This window comes from Anabas testudineus, chromosome 24 (assembly GCF_900324465.2).
Source record: "Anabas testudineus chromosome 24, fAnaTes1.2, whole genome shotgun sequence".
Lineage (NCBI taxonomy): Eukaryota > Metazoa > Chordata > Actinopteri > Anabantiformes > Anabantidae > Anabas > Anabas testudineus.
The window spans coordinates 2,687,644-2,704,570 of NC_046632.1; the positions used below are offsets into that span (position 1 = coordinate 2,687,644).

The 16,927-nt window shown below is 38.8% G+C and overlaps 1 protein-coding gene across 7 annotated transcripts in view; it reads left to right on the plus strand.

Annotated features, from left to right (window-relative positions):
* The window catches only part of enah (ENAH actin regulator), a 101,475-nt gene that overhangs the window by 60,030 nt on the left and 24,518 nt on the right, over positions 1–16,927 (plus strand). For all 7 annotated transcript variants that reach the window (XM_026341262.1, XM_026341263.1, XM_026341261.1 and 4 more), the window contains one exon: positions 6,783–6,855. In XM_026341262.1, coding sequence (XP_026197047.1) covers positions 6,783–6,855 — 73 coding nt within the window. The remainder of the gene's footprint in view (positions 1–6,782; positions 6,856–16,927) is intronic.

A 16,927-nucleotide genomic window follows, 5' to 3' on the forward strand; every position in this document is an offset into this window, starting at 1 on the left:
ACGTTTGTTGGAATTTCCTTAGTTTGGTCCAAATGCTTTTTACCCATTTATGTTTGTCCATCATCTCTCTAACACCCTCTCTCAGTCTTTACTTAACCCTTCAAAGCCATCTTATAGGACAGCCGGTCTGTTGCGAGGCAGATCTGAAACTATAATAAGTGCATATTTGCAGGTTGTGTCACCGTTGTCATATGATCCCCCTTGTCTGACACTGGTTTCTGGATCATCCCTACAGTGTCACCCAGATATTTTGACAGGGCACAGGGTTGGAATTAAATGTTATCCATAGGGGGTGATGGACATGTTGAGCTGGGTGAGGACACAGAAGTATAGATGTCAGTATTCCACTACCCTTCCAGACATCCTGACTCCCTTGAGACTCAAAATAAGCATGCAGGAGATAGAGATATCCACATAAACAGATGGACGCAGTGCAAGTCATACTGGATCCACAGTGAATGAATTTCTTAAAAATCTCTCATAACAATTAATGTACTTAATTAATGTAATTATTGTAATGTAACCAGTAAAAATTAAATTTTTTATCATAATTTGTTTTTTGTTGCTTTTAGAAATCTGCAAGAACTTTTCAAAGCTTGATATTAAGTTAGAAAAATTATTTCACTCAGGTTTCTTTACATTGCAAGATGAGATCTAAAGACGTGACTAAAGAACACAGAAACCTTTCCCAGGGACCAGGAAATAAATACAGTCTTTTTGGATATTTTCTGCCACTCTCCCTGCAAATCCTCTCAAGCTCAGTCGGGTTGGATGGGGACCATCGGTGGACAGCCATTTTTGGGTCTCTCTAGAGATGCTCAATAGGGTGAAAGTCGGGGCTCTCGCTGGGCCACTCTTAGACATTGACAAAGTTTTCCCTAAGCCACACCTGTGTTGTCTTGGCTGTGTGCTTAGGACAGTTGTCATGTTGTGGGCTTTCATGTATTTTGCAGTGAAGAGACACTCTGCCATAAAACCTAGATCAATAGAGGGTTGCAGTGACGTTTGTCCTTCTGGAACTTTGTCCCATCTCGACACAGGATCACTGGATCTCAGCCAGAGTGACCATTGGGTTCTTGGTCACCTCACTTAGTAAGGCACTCCCCTGCCTTGCAGTTATCCTGTCACTGAGCTGTGCAGGCAGTTCCTTTGATCTCATGATCTTTGGTTTCTGATACAGTATGCATTGTCAGTTGTGAGACCTCCTGTGAGTCTCTTTTTTACAGAAACGCCATTGTGTTTGTGACAAGGTGCCCCCCTTTTTAAAGTGCCTTTGCTGAGTGAGTGACCTCAAATCACCTCTGACATTAACTCTCGAGGCGGCTTAAAGGAGGGTCCTTTAAGATGCCTAAAATAAAAAATAATAATTTGAAAGATTGCAGTATCAGACTGCAACAGAACAAAATTTTAAAAAGTGAAGGGGGTCTGAACACTTATTGAATGCACTGTACATTTCTAAATTTTGTTACAGGGCTGTAGTCCTTTCGGCCAAAAATGGACCTGGTAAGGGGTTAGGAATTTCTGAATGTCCAGGAACTAGCAGTCTGCAGCACTGAATCTCACTGATTGGTCAAATATTGCAGAGCATTTTACAACCGGGCATTAAAAAACAAATAGGATAGGTAGTTTAATCTTCCTGAGGCTTTGGCCCTGCTGTGAAATGCAAATCTCATTTCTAAACAAAAGACTTTTACTTCAGGAAAAGTTCCCTGACTTTGGTTACCAGGAACGGTGGAAACGCATCGTTTGAGTCCCTTAACACTACTCATGTGGATCAAGACCTTAAAATTCTGCAGTATTGTCATTCATTCATAAAGTTGTTTTAAAGTAATGTAGTAATTGACAATGCTTATATTTATCAGCCATCTCAGAAGAACATTACTTCTAAAAGGCCAAAATATTATAAAAAACATTGTAATGCACATTTGATTCTTTTTCTAGGACTGTGACTCAGTGGTTTATAGCTTTATCTGTTTATCCTCTATCTGCCAATATTCAGGAGACTGCCAGAAAAAACTGGAGGTGTCAGGAAATGGTGTTGACAGTTGACAGTTTTGGGAGATCATAATGGCATTGATCCTTTTAAAAGTTTCAGTTTTAGCTAAGTATTACTAATTTACGTTGTAAATTTGCTGTTTCGAAGAGACATGATGTCTCTTACAATATGATTTTTTTTTTTTTTTTAGATTGGGTGATATTACAAAGTAAATGTACTTTGATGGACATGTATGTCCACTATCCATAGAGAAAGAAATAGAAAACTGGACAGTGGAAGGGTAGAATTATACATTTCACACAGACACGTGTTCATAATGGGAATGTAGCTATTCATTGATTTTGCATATTTAATTTTCCTGCTTGAACTAGTCTATGAGCTTGAGCTACTGTGTAGTTTTCTGTTATTTTAACCCAGCAACAAATCTTACCTCATGAGGAACCTATGTTACAGTACAGTATGTGTTATGTTTTTGTTTTTTAAATGGTGGTAATCCTGCTGTCTGCCCCTTTACCAAGTGCCCCAAATAAACCTGAATGTAGACATTAGATTAACAGTCAGGTTGACTTTGAAGAGTTAAGACATTTGTGATTTTCTTTTACATTTTTCCAAAGGGGTGAGTGCGTGACGGCATTTTGCAGCAACAAAGTGTTAGACTGCAGATTATTTTAAACCTCCAACAGGATGATGGATGGAAGAAAGCACTGAGCAAATATTCATCACATGCATGAAGAGAGCACATTGACCTGTTGGCAGCTGACAGGGTCAGCTACTCAATTATACTAACATAGATGAATGGCAGATTTGATGACAGGTTGTTTCTCTGCTGGTAAAATTTATGGAGAGTGACCCTGACCTCTATCTCTGTTCGCTCATTTCATTCACACAGTCAATACTTTATATGTTTTATAAAATCAGAGTGGAATCAATATTAAATCACTAATTATAATTACATTTACCAGTGTATTGTTTTGTTATTTGTGTTTATATCACATGGACTATCTATCTAGATCCCTAGTTCGACATGGCAGTTTTACAAATTTAAGATAACATTACAACATAATAAAGTCAGAACAATTACTAAAGCTCAGACAGGTGCTTAGAAGAAGTGAGGTGAAGGGAAGAACTTTAGCATCAGCTCCCACACAACACTGACAATTCTTGATGTCTGAACAAATAAAACCCAAACTGCCATCGTAGCTATTATATCTCCTCTTCCAATTTCAGTGCTAGTTCCTGGGATCTCAATGAATAATTTAGTTAAAAGACATAATAAGGATCATCTGTCTTTTTTAGCTTGTGTCCTCCACCATATGCCAACACACATATTGGTGGTAATGATACTGACGGTAGCACTATGTCCTTCACTGTGTCCAGCGTATGAATAATATATTGGATCCAGGAAGTACAAACTGACTGAGCAGCCCGTCAGGTAGAGTCTTACCACATCCTGCACACAGCTCTCTCTCTCTCCCACCGTTTCAGGATCATTCTGCCTTTTGTCAGTTGGTTTTCCCGTCATTTTTCATCTCTATCGGGATTTCATTCTTCTGTAATCTGCAACTCTCTCTCCCCCTCTTATGTTGATCTCTCTCTCTCCCTCCCACTCTCTAGCCCTCCCTCTCCTCCTGCTTTGTTTCGATCAATTATACTTTACTGGAGAGCCGGCACAAAGAACAACCACACCCGGCATTTCAGCGTCATCTTTAAAGGTGTACTGTCAGGATATTAAGACGTCAGAGGATAAAGAAGCAAGCGAGTACTGCAGCAGAAGAAGGCTCGATATTTTCTTATTAAAAACTGTTTTTTATTATCTTTTCTTGGTGGAATTTCAGTTCATAAGGCTCTCTGGGAGATTCTTTATGATGCAGAACTAAAGCACAGGAAATTGGAAGAAGAAAAAGCTCCAGAGCATAAGCAATGGTTTTGTATGTGACCTCTCAGGAGTGTTCTGAGGGAGCTGGGTTTGAGGGACAAGCTGGCAACAGGGTGATGGTCACACTGAGGCCTGGCAGAGGGTCAGATGGGGCCCCACATGGACTGTGGCGCTATGTTTGCTGCCAGAGGAGGCCTATACTGAAGCTGCCTTCATGTAGGTATACTGGACTGACCAGAACAGGCTTCCATGGCTGCTTTGCTAATTGTCTGTATGTATAAGGAAAAATGCTGTGCACTTTTAAGTTGATGTTGATAATAGTTTTAAGGTACTCTACATTATCAATTGCTGTTTTTTTTCTGTCCTTTGTCCTAAAAAGTACTTGTACTTGAGGAGACCGGTTTTTGTGAACTCTCTTCTTTCCTGAGGTGTATTTTAGTACCAGATACTGATCTGATGACAATCTGATATAGTGGAGTCTTCTTTTTTTTTCTATTTCTAATTTTGTCTCTGAATACCAGACTGCCTCTCTTCAGCTTCACTTTGTGCTCTTTCTCTGTTCTTTTTCCATTCTTTCCCAATACTGTGGCAGATAGTGATTTTGGAAATGGGCCAAGCCTTAAGGTCAATTGATGCTTTCTGCATCCGGATGGCAACAAGGGTCCATTATCTGCGCATAAGTGTGACAAAGGTCTGAACTATTCATGCACCAGATGTAAACTTGTCCTATGAATGACAAAAAGTCATCTGGCAGTGATGGTGGCCATATTGCTAATTGCTTTTGACATCTAATAAACAAATGGACTTGCTTGGTTATCAAGGAAAATGTACACATTACAATTTCTCTCAGCTCAAACATGCAAACAGATAGTATTTCCCAACCAGGGTGTGGATCAATTTCTGAAATCCCTCTTTGCTGGCATTGTACATGCACACCATGTCTCCTGACAAGTAGCATGTTATGGAGCATGTTATGTTATGACTTTCTTCTATCTCTGTGACAGTAAACACATCTGTGATTGTGTTTAGTTTTGCTCGGCTTACAGCTGTCTCTTTAGTAGTCAGGACTTTTTGTCATTTATCATACTTTTCTTGTACTGTTTATGGTGAGTTCACATGCTCTAGAAACTTTCATTTAGCATGTTACACAGTTTATCTATTTGTTGGCGTCTATATCCACCTGAGCAAACAGTCATGACCATACACAAACACCACACCTTCTTGCTTAAACAGAGACTGACTGGTCATCTCAATATTAAGGGCTCGAACAGAGATGCATTCTCTTTTGGTGTGAGCATGTGTCAGACCTCAAGCATAAAACGTGCTAAAGCTTTGTGAAGTGTCCGTTTGAAGGCATTTCAAGAAGCATCTTCAGACTCTGTTGTTCTAGTGTGACATTAAAATTCTGCAATACAGTTCTTTGTTGTGAGTTACATAATTAGACATGGTAATAAAAAGCTTGGTCTAATAAGAAAATCTGGTTTATTTGAATTCCAGGTCCCAGGTCTTATCTTAAGTCTTCCCTCATGAGAAGCTTTTAGGGTTTGCGGCCCTGCAAGGACATCTGTGTTCTGTCATTAGCACATAAGCTCTATTAAAGCAGACAGTAACACAATTACACCCACAGGGAGCGGAAGATGGAGATGAGACCACGTCACCATTTAAACTCACCAATACTGACTCCCTGAGGATTCTGCTTAATTCAATAGCTTCTCAATTCAGCTCATTTAAAAGAGAAACCATCAAGGTGGTATTAAGTTGAGATATGGATAATCCTGGCAGGTGATTAACAACATGTAGAAGTGGTTATTGCGTTTTATTCTGTTCTTTGAGATGTGACCAGTGATGTTAAAAGTGGAAGATTTAGGTGCCATGTTGGGAATCACGCGCAGGTCTTCTTCAGAGAGCTTCTTAATGCAGCACTGAGCCACAAATTTCCCATAGGATGTTTGCTGAGGTTAAAAAGCAAAGATTTTTAGAGGAGAAACATAAATTACAGTTCTATGTTAGATTAGCTCAAAACTCAAGTGAACAAACTGAAGTGATGACTGTTGGCTCTGTGCTGTCTCATCAGGCACAGAGCCAACACAGTTGTTTCCAATAAATCATCGTGCTTCAGGCACATCAGGGCTTTATTACACATTGTTACTGTAAAAGTCCACACTGGGCTTCTTTATTGTTTAGTGACTTCTTGTTTCCTTTGAGATTAGTTTCTGTGATGTGGTTGTTATGTTTTTTGTTTTTTATCATTTAATTTGCCTTCACAATCAGTACATCAGTAAGTAAACAACTGTTATTTATAATTTGACCAGGGTTTAAAAGTCCTGAATACAACAAAAAAGGAAGAAGAAAAGTTCTACCTGTTTTATTTCTGACATCTAGTGCCGCATTATTCCCATTTTGTAGTTTGGTATTACGCGTCTGCTGCTGTGCCACCCAGACACAAATCTGAGCAATCTGTGAAAGAACACGAACGCTGCAGTGTAGCAGGTCAGCATGCATGCAGACCAAATGAGCACTACTTTATGGCCCACTTAGTGTTATTGGCATATATGTTTGGACCTTATTTGAAACATATGTCTACATAGCAACATCTGTCTGTCTGAACCCAAGGCAAGGCATTTCACTGCCAACAATTGTGGACTTGTTGAATGCACATTTCTTTCTTGACTTTAGAAAGACTTTTGAATATTTCCTAAGACATACCTGAAAGTTCACAAGTTCAATTTTTACACCAGCTGATGTGTCGAACTGCCACTGTGTTTTTGACTCTAGCTGTGACACAGTCCTGCCCCTACTTTCCTGTTCCCAGTCCTGAGTGAAAGGAAAATCTGACGTCTCTAAAAAATCTAAAAAAATGTCTAAACATAGAGGTGTCTAACAGGAACTGTCTCTGTGTGTCCTCTACAGGCCCCACATTGCCCAGACAGGCCCCCCAGGTTCAAAATGGCCCCACACCAGAGGAGATGGACCTGCAGAGAAGGTAAGGACCACACAAACCCAGAGCCCTAGAGATGGCTGTCAGTCAGACAAAAAATATAGTGGATCCTGTGACTAGTGTAAGAGGGTGATGAAGCCCCTTTGTTATCTATTGAGAAAAGCAAGATTTAACAGCACAGAACTACTTTTGATTACTTATACATCCTTGCAAACAAATGATACGTAATTCAATGGCTAATTGTTACAAATGGTATGTACGTGTATATATTGTATTTATAATTTATTAATAATCATTCATGTATTATTAATAATTGTAGACACTAATTAGAGTAAAAAGAATAAATGTTAACAGAACAAGACATCCAGAAGCTGTATCATTTTAACCATTTTCAGTATCAAAAAAAAAAAAGAAAAAAAAAAGCCATGCAATCCAAGAAATAAATTTAGGCTATTTAAAATTCTTCATATACAGTATTTTAGCTATTTAAAAACCTAAATGTCTTTTAACCTGTGTATTTGCTGGATGGTACCAAGATAAAATTATATAAAATAAATATTAAACATAATGTTATTATCCTACAGTAATGTATCATAATCCTACCTCTTAACTTAGAAGAAATGTGTACGGCTTCTACTAGCTCTCAGTGTTTGCAACTGTGTCCATGGCCCACCATTGTTGGGATACAAAAAAACCCAAAATATCTCAATGAAGACAATGAAGATTTAAACGGTGTCTTTCTAAATCTACTTTGCACAAACTGTAACAGACTACAAAAAGAAATGGTATATTCATCTCTCTGTTTTTGAATAACTTAAGTGATGTTACTTAACAGTGTCATATACAGACTCAAACGTGAATTCAGTCAAAACTTTCTCACAGTTGTTTTCCCTCTCCATATAAGGACAGTCTTTCCCTCAGGTAATCTGGAATCTGGAATAGCTAAAAAACACACACATGCACACACAAAGCTGTTATAATGGAGCCCAGCTGTTGGCCAAGGTTGAGAAGCTGTCCACTGGTAAAAAAGTTAAAACTAGAGTGTGTAACTTTCTCTCTTATATGCTTAATATAAATAAGCTCCAAAACATAATAAATTCCTTATTGTGAGGAGGTGCTGTCAAAGTCTTCTGTGAGTCAGATTCATCGAATAGCCTGGAAGCACTAAGAGCATAGCTTGTTGTCCAGAAGTTTGGTGCTTTGTTGCAATGAGTCTTAATATCAGCGCACAGTGCAGTGGTATACCTTCATCCAGCCTTGAATCTCTTTACAATCATGTTGCTACACAGTGACAGCTGTAGAGCCAGACAATAGCACGGCATGAACAATTTGAGCAGAATGGCAGAGATAGCTTTGTTATGGTCATAACATTTGTGTAACCCATATACAAACAGATAACAAATGAAAGGAGAAACATGAATACATATGGGCTTGCAAGACTATAATGAATGCAGATGCTCCCATACAGGCATAGTAGAGATCTGCAGTAGAGTTCCACAGGCTGTTCTGGAGATAACACCTTATTAAAGTACTCAGTAATTTATCTTCTTTATTTATACACATTTGTACATATAAAAGCATAACTGTGTGTAATGCACGTCAATAATTGCTATGATCTTAACCTTTTTTAACACAAACCCTGAATATCCATTCCACATCAAAGTAAAGCCTATACAGTCAAACAAAACTACCCTGCAGCAAATTCCGCCCTCATAACATTCATCTGAAAGTCCTGATTGTCCGAAATTACCCTAGACAATCAGTAGTTTGCCCAATAGTGGGCAGAAAATTGGTTTACCACTGACTGATGTGGGATTAAGGGAATGTGGATTAAAATACTGTGTATTAACAGTGACAGTAAATTTGGGTTTGATTACACTGGACTGAACTGGACTGCCTGGAGATGGGGATCCACGCTTTTGCTTGGTCAGCAAACTGGCTCTAATAGCAGTTTCATCTGAATGCTTATTATATTAGTGGTAATTGAAAGTAATTAAGTACATTTATTCCAGTTAAGTATAATTTTGAGGGATTTCCGCTTTAGTTAAGGATTTCGATTTGCTGCTCCTCCTTCACTAGATTCAGAAAATTGTTGTTGTATGATATGATATGATATGATATGATATGATATGATATGATATGATATGGCCAAGGCCAATGATATTGCAAATAATATACTTTTATCGCGCCTCTTTGCTATGGAGTCTCTGGTATATTAATGCTCCCTGAGGCCTCGTCATGCAAAACGCTATCTCAGAAATCTCTTTTTTTTTTTTTTTTGTAAGAGGACATATAGCTTACTTTAATGCATGTTACCCTTAAAAGGTAACATTATGTCTGGAACAGTGTTGACCGATGTGCTGCATTCAGTGGCAGTACAGAGTGTAGGTCATAGGTGTCAAACTCTGGCCCGCGGGCCAAATTTGGCGAGGCTATACCAAATGACTACTAGAGCTAGCCTGCCGGTATTATACAGCGCATTCATTCATCGCTAATACTACAAATCCCATAATGCAGCGCTTCAGCTGCCTTGCCAAACACATTCCGCGTTAATCAAGTTTAGCTTATGATGTTGCAAGTTATTGCGAAGCTAGTCCTCAGGATGCCAAGTAATGTTGAACCATATCGTTACAACGGTGTTCGCAAATACGCACTTTGCTGATAAACTGAGTTCATACGGAGCTTTGGTGACTTTGACGAACAAGAAAAGAATTTTGAGTTGCTTCGCCACCCATTTACCGTCGATGTGGAAACTGCACCCGTGCAGATTCAGATGGAGCTGATTGAGCTGCAGTGTAATGACTGAAGGTAAAGTAGGACACCGCAGGACCCGCAGGACAGTTTATTCACTCCATTCCCGCAGAAATGTCCCAGCTCCGTCCACATGAGGCTCGAACCTTGTTTATGTTTGGTAGCACAAATCTTAGTGAGATGGTAGTGAGTTGCCACAAAAAGATGCAGCTCTGAATGAAGACTGAATGATTTGATTTGTTATTGCTGAAAAGCACAAATTTTATTTATATTTCCAGGTTTTGTGATGCAGCATGTTCATATTTTGAATTTGTATAATTTTGACAGGATATATTTTTATGGAGAGCAAAATCTTTTGGGATATTTAAAATTAAGTTTATTTTTCACATAAAATGACATAAGATTAAAGAAATTTGGATGTTTGTTCTTTTAATGTTTACTTTATTTCTAACTTAATATATAATATATAATTTAGAGAGGATATATTTCTGTAGAGAGCAAAATATTATAAGTTATTTAAGGTTTATGTTAAAAAAAGTTACGTTTTAAAAGTTTTAGTGTGCTCAATAAATGTTTATCCTGTTCGGCCCGCGACCTAAAGTGTGTTTTGGATTTTGGGCCCCTGTGCAATTGAGTTTGACACCCCTGGTGTAGGTCATCCATGCTTTAAGAGGTGCCAAACCACTCATACCCAAGTAATGGAAATCAAAAATAAATGAAATTTTGAAGTGTAAAATAAACTGTGGCTTTTAAAGTCAAGTTTTGAACTAAACCATGGATTTGGAAAAATCATTACATCACTATTTATTATAATCAAATAATAATATATTCATTAATGTAAAATGAATTACTTTGCAAAAACAGTACTTTTAGTATTTTCTGAGCTGTTACATATGTATTTTTACTTCAGTAGCCTTTTGAATGCTGGACAGTAACATATTAAGTAACATAGTAAGTATTTCTATGTTATGGTTTTTCTACTTTTACCAAAGTAAATGATCTGAGTACAGTTTTTCATCCACCTTTCTCACTCGCCATAGGCTGGTTCATATTATGCCTATTGCTTTTTTGTTTCCTTGGCTGTGTACTCTCACCACTCTCCTGGCCCTGTTGTTCATTCTATCTACACTGGCAGCACCAGGGTTAGAGGTGATATTCCCTCTACAGTATAATCTGCTATGTAAGAATATAGATTATTATTAATATTACATTCTGTCATCAGGCAATCATGTAATCTCCGGTTGCTCTCTTTTTCTTCCTCCTCTCCCTGTACAATATATTAGTTGTAAAGCATTTTTGAGGTGAGTCAGTGAAATAGTCTTATTTGGTTTAAGGTGAACTTGGATATGTCAGGAATTATACAGAATCTGAGAGACTAATGAATACTGTATGGCTGCTTTCCCTTTTCTTCCTTTTCTTTATTTTCCAGTGCCTTCTTTTGCCCTTTAGCACTCTGTCTTTCACCTTTTTTGTTGCTGCCTAGGTTCATTTATTTATTTATTTATTTTCTTATCTCACTTCTCCCCTCTCCTCTTCATGTTTTTCCTCTCATTTCCAGCCATGCTCCATATTTAGCGTCGGATGATAGACAGGCAGTGAGTGGATCAGTGACTGAGGTCATCTGCTGATACAGAGACCAATATCAGCCCGTTAGGAGAGTGAGTGAAGGGTGTGTTAGAGCACAGTGAGAATAGAATGAAAGAAGAAAGAAGGGTGAAGGAGGAGTAGGAGAGGGTAGTATTAAATTTACAGCACACTTTCACATCAAATCTTCAGCTTCTTTAAATGGAAAGCTAACATACTGCAAGCTTTGGAAAAAGTCTTGTTGGGCCATTTCTGGCTTTTTGAGCAGCTGTGGATTTTGAGGCTGGTTGATTTGCACTATGATCCTGATATTGAGTTTTATATTTTGTTGATATGTGACATAATTTACCAGTGCTCTCTTCTGTAGCATCCACTTTGCAGCCACAGTGTTACTCATCCATTAGACACTTGTGAGGCCAGGCTGTCTTTGCCTATATCCCAAATACAACTAGCTTCACTGTCTTCAAGAGCAGACACCTTTCACTTGGCACTGGTTTGTTGAGGATTCTGACTCCAAATGCCTGACTGTCCTGTGGCTTTGCTTAAAAGTTAACATTTGTCTGTTTATTGTAACAGACACAGCTGCCAACCTTCCTCTTATAGTGGTGTTCTGGCAGTGGTATTGCTGTGCTCAAAAATGTTTTGGCTCTGCTTGCCTTCAGCTGGAATATGCTCAACCCACAATTGATAACTGCATTATGCTAGAAAAAAAAATCACCAGTACAACTATGTTTCAGTAAGCTATGGTTCTGGGTATTTAATGTGAATCTGGCCAGGATTACCATAGACTACATCTTTCCAACCATGACACATAGATGTAGCAGTGTACTTTTATGGGATGTACAGTATTAATATTTCTTAATGCACCGAGTCTCAAGAAGCAGGAGAGGAATTTTCAAACATGACTATCATAAAGTTTTTTAAAGAAGAGAAAAAGTGAAAACTATGACGTGGCCAAGTATGTCCCCTGACTTAAACCCAACAGAATACCAGAACACCAGCAGAAGATTGAAGTTGTAGTAGTGGAAGGAAGAGCAACAATCTCTCAACAGACATCAGTTGAGAATAATCATCTGTGAAGACTGCTGTGCTAAACTGTATGAGTTTTAAGCTACAATATGTGTGTCAACGGGGTGAATGCCACTTTAGTGGGGTTGGTTATGTGGAGTACTCCAGCTAACATATTCAGGCTTTCTACAACTGGTATAAGGTACAGTAGTGTATATAGAAACATACTCAAAAGTAGACATTTGGTAAACTTGCAGGCAGAATCTATTACCATCCTTTGATCCCTGGACATTTCTCACTGTAAAATTTCCATCTCTGATTCCAAACTACAGTACGAGATAATACAATTTCAAACATTCTAGGATAGCAAACTTTTACCCATACATTTTTTGGCTGTCCTATTTAATTTAGTTACAATGATGTTTTCATCAGGAATGCGTGTAATTCTGAGGCTGAAATGGATCTACTGTAGAGCAGCAGGAAGTAAAAAAACGAACAATAGAATGGAGTGTTTACAGGAAAGAACATGTTCTTCCTCTTTTCTTCTTTCCTTTCAGTGTTATTAAAGAAGATCATCTAACCACTGAAAAGACCACCTCATTCCTCAGTGACCACACACGTTCAATAATACACATTCCAGACTCATTAGTGTGTTCTTCTCTTGCTCACTTGTGGGTCTCCACACCATGTGAGGAGAAACACTGAGAACATTTATCTATGGAAAAACTGGAAAATCCAAGTGTCTCTGTAATAGGATTTTCCACAGGGTCACGTGACAACAGAAAGCTATGGTGCACATCTCCTTTTCTTTCTCTGCCTAACCTCTACTTCTTTATTTATCTACTTCTACCTCCACCTCTTTTTTTTATGCTCCTATTCAACAAACAGATACACGGATGAGTAAGCCTTAGAGCACCCCAGCCATGCAGCTTCAGGGATGATTGACAGATGATGAAAATATTCATTCGTATGTGTGAGGGATTCATGGACGGCTGAGGGAAAGAGAGCAGATAAACCACCTGTTCAGAAATGCAGGGTGCTACCCTCAGATTAAAAAGACATGAGCTGGAAATAATAGGCTGTGGTATAAATAGCTGTGTGGTGCGTGGGAGCGCGGGAGTGTGTGTCAGAGAGAGAGAGAAAGGATAATGTGTTGCATCGGCTTGAATGAAATTGAGGATGGAGAAATGGTAGAGGAAGAGCATTTGAAAATAAAGCATGTGTAGATTTATGTTAGCATTACCTGCTGGTATTTCACATACACAGGATAAAACTCTTGTCAACATTAATGTTGAAATCCTTGTGTCAAGTGAGAAGAAGCACAAGAATCCTATTCACATTTAATCACCTTGTGTTGTCATGGTTCAGATTAAACTCAGGACTCAAACTCACCGATCAGCCATAGACCATAGAGCAATGGAAGAACCTGACCTGGTCTGATGAGTCACATTTTCTTTTACATCATGTGAATATCTCAGTGTATAGGTCATTTACCTAGGGAAGAGACTATACCAGTATGCGCTATGGAAATTATGCATTCAGATCTCATTTTGATTGAGCATCTGTGAGATGTGCTAAAAAAAACAAGTCATATCCATGTAGGCCTCCTAACTGACAGGACTGATATGTTGCTGACATATTGGTACCAAATACCAGAGGGCACCAGAGGTCAGAGATCTTGGGGTGTTTATTGTATTTTGGAGATAAAGAGGGACCTACGCAAGACTAAGTAGGTGATTTTAATGTTGTGGCTCAATTATGTACATATTTTAGGAGTGGCTATTTTCCTCAGAGCCTGACGTGAACCTATGTGTTATAGATATTCAGCTCAAAGTTAAAGCTGTTCTTTTTGGCAAGTAAGAATAAGAGGGGAAGTTGGTGAACAATCAATGGTTTCATTATTGTACATCTAGAGACAAAGTAGAGTACAGGGCAAGAATGCATAATTCTTCTCTTCCTTCTCAGTTAAGAGGTTTTGTTTTTTCGGCTGTAACAACTTAAAGTCCTAGCTATTAGTGTGACTTTAGAGATAGCAAAATGTCAATCACCGCACTGCTTTGGTGTAGTGTCAAACGAACTACTGGATAACTTGCCATGAAATGTGGTACTTTCCATCTAGCACCATTGACTTGTGGACAAGTGTTGCTGCAAGGCTGAATTGTGGAAACAGTGGGTGTGAAAAGACTGTGATGGACTAATAGTGAAAAGGAGAAGGTAACATCTCAAGTTTCTCCTTACTGACAGGTGTCTCCTGCCGTGGCATCTGTTAGACAAGACTGGAACCAAACATAATGGTGTACAGTACTCAGTACAAACTGATGCTGCTACATTCTCACTTTGTGTAGTTTTATTTTCTTGGATTAGGTGTTTCATTTTAGCCCACTTACTATTTTCCATTGGTCTAATAAAACATAGGGTTGACTGTTTCATGTCAAATAGTTTCCCGGATAAATTCCTCAGGTTTATCTCCACTGTAGAATCTGCAGCTCAATCTGTTAATCTATTTGGCATACCTTGTGACTCTAGATCCTATAATAACATTATTTGTCTTCCATCTTTGCTCCTGTGCTTTATATTCTTTGCCTCTTAATTTCAACAATAAGTGATGTTTTTTTGAATAACCCCAAATACTAGAGTCTTGAACTCAGTCATAGTATGGTATTGCAAAGAGGAACATGTGTGCGAATGCATGTATGTGCATACTGCCCACACTCCCTTAGCAACAGTTTCCCTGGCAACTCTTGTCAGGAGGCGAGTGAGATGCCAGTTTAACGGTGCAGGAGGCTTTTGCAGCTTTGAATCCTGTGATGTTTCCCAGTAAAGCAGAAGGAGGCGTGGAAAGACAAGAATCGCGCTTTCCCTATTGGAAGCAGGAAGTATATAGACAGCTTAAAACTTTGTTTATGTTACTCAAATGTAGGCGATACTCCTTAGTTGACATAGTTCAGACCATTATGTATTTAGACTCTTACTCATTTATTAGTTCTTTTGACTCTGTGGTGGTCTTTTTCAGTGGGCTTTCAAACTTTTTCAGTCACCCCACATTTTTAGAAGTTGTGTTCTGGAAGACAAAAGTATAGATGTATGTAACCTATAAACCCCTGGCATTTATGTAAATGATCAACATACAGTATCCTCGTTCTATTAATAGGAAAAGTAATCTTGTAGCAGTTAGCTTACCTAAAAGAAATAGAGTTGTGATTGCAGTTTACTGAAAGTTATCTCAAAAGTGTGATTGTAGCTCATATAAGCAGTGAGGTTTGGGGTTTTCTCATGTACTTGCCATTCTTCATGAAAGTGAGTTGTACTTCTTAAATGTTGGCAGTGAGAGAAGCTGTTCTCACTAAACAGGAATGTGTGTGCTGAGAGGGTGAGCATTGCTATTGTATGACATCCACTGAAAAGCTGCGCTAACCTAAAAGGTGTCCCTCTGGCAATTGAAACAATAGGCTCCCTGTCCCTTGTGACTGTGTACTTAGTCACAGAGGCAAACAAAATACCAACATAAAGACACACATGCAGAAGACAAATTATGCTGTCTTTGTTAGTTTAGGTTTCTCTGTTGGAATTTGCTCATCAAAAGTTCCTCTGGATGGAGATGACAGAGATACTGAGATGTTAAAGAGAATGAAAGGTGACAGGTTGCCAATGTGTCCTGTGGAAATGCCCAGGATTGTGAACTGGAACTACTAAATAGTTTTAGGGGGCTCTAAAGCAGTGCCTCAGCTCTAGTGAACATCACAGCATACACATGTCCGCCACAGTAAGTCAAAGTGCTGTTTTCCTCTTGTGCAGTAACTCCTATTAACCTAAAGTAGGTTTTTAATGATCACATGTTTTGATTAAGCTGGATTCATTTATTAATTTTCAATCCTTTAGGTTTTACCTGGAATCACAGTGATATCAATAACTGTCAAATGGAAGAATATTGGAACTGCCAGGACTTAACTGAGTAACTGGACAACAACCCAAAGTTCCATCTAACAGAGATTTATAAGTCCTCTGCAGAGAAGGGAAATTTTGCAGAAAGGATGACCATCTCAGTAACACTCCATTAGTCAGGCTTTTATGGTAGACTGGCTAAACAGAAGCCATTTTTAGTAAGAGTCATGTGACATCCTACTTGGAGTTTGCCTGACAAGATTTAAAGGCCTGTGCGACCCTGAAAAAAATGGTTCTCTGCGCTGACGAAACAAACACTTACATTTTTTACCATGTTATCTGCCACCTTGCTCATAGATAAACTTTTGCAACTGTACCAGTTACAGCCTGCCAGAATTTGGCTGCTATTTCATGGCATTTATCTTTTCTAGCTCTTTCTGATCTGCCTGCTACATCATGAGATATGCTGTATTTAATCATGAAAATGGTCTTCTGCTGTTACAGTACTAAGCATCCCACTGAGATTAATTTACTATCTGAGATAATATATCATCATAAATAAGAAGAGTTCCCTGAAGAGGCTGTAAAATCCTCAGAGACATGGCCCTGCCACACTTAAATCGGCCATGAATCCAGGTTAGCTCTGTGATTCTCTAATGACATCAGTGGAGCACTGAGACACCGTGAGAACTGGGGCAGTTTATGTGTGTGTATGTGTATGAGGGTGCAGCTGTCCATGGAAACACCAGTTTACAGAAGCTCTGAGTCTGGGTTACAGACTCAGAGGCACAGGAACATACAGAACGAGAGAGAAGCCTTCTGGACTCGGTCAAACCCAGAGATAAATATTCTGCGTCTTGAGGTGAAAGTCTCAGCCTTTTGTGGCTGATTA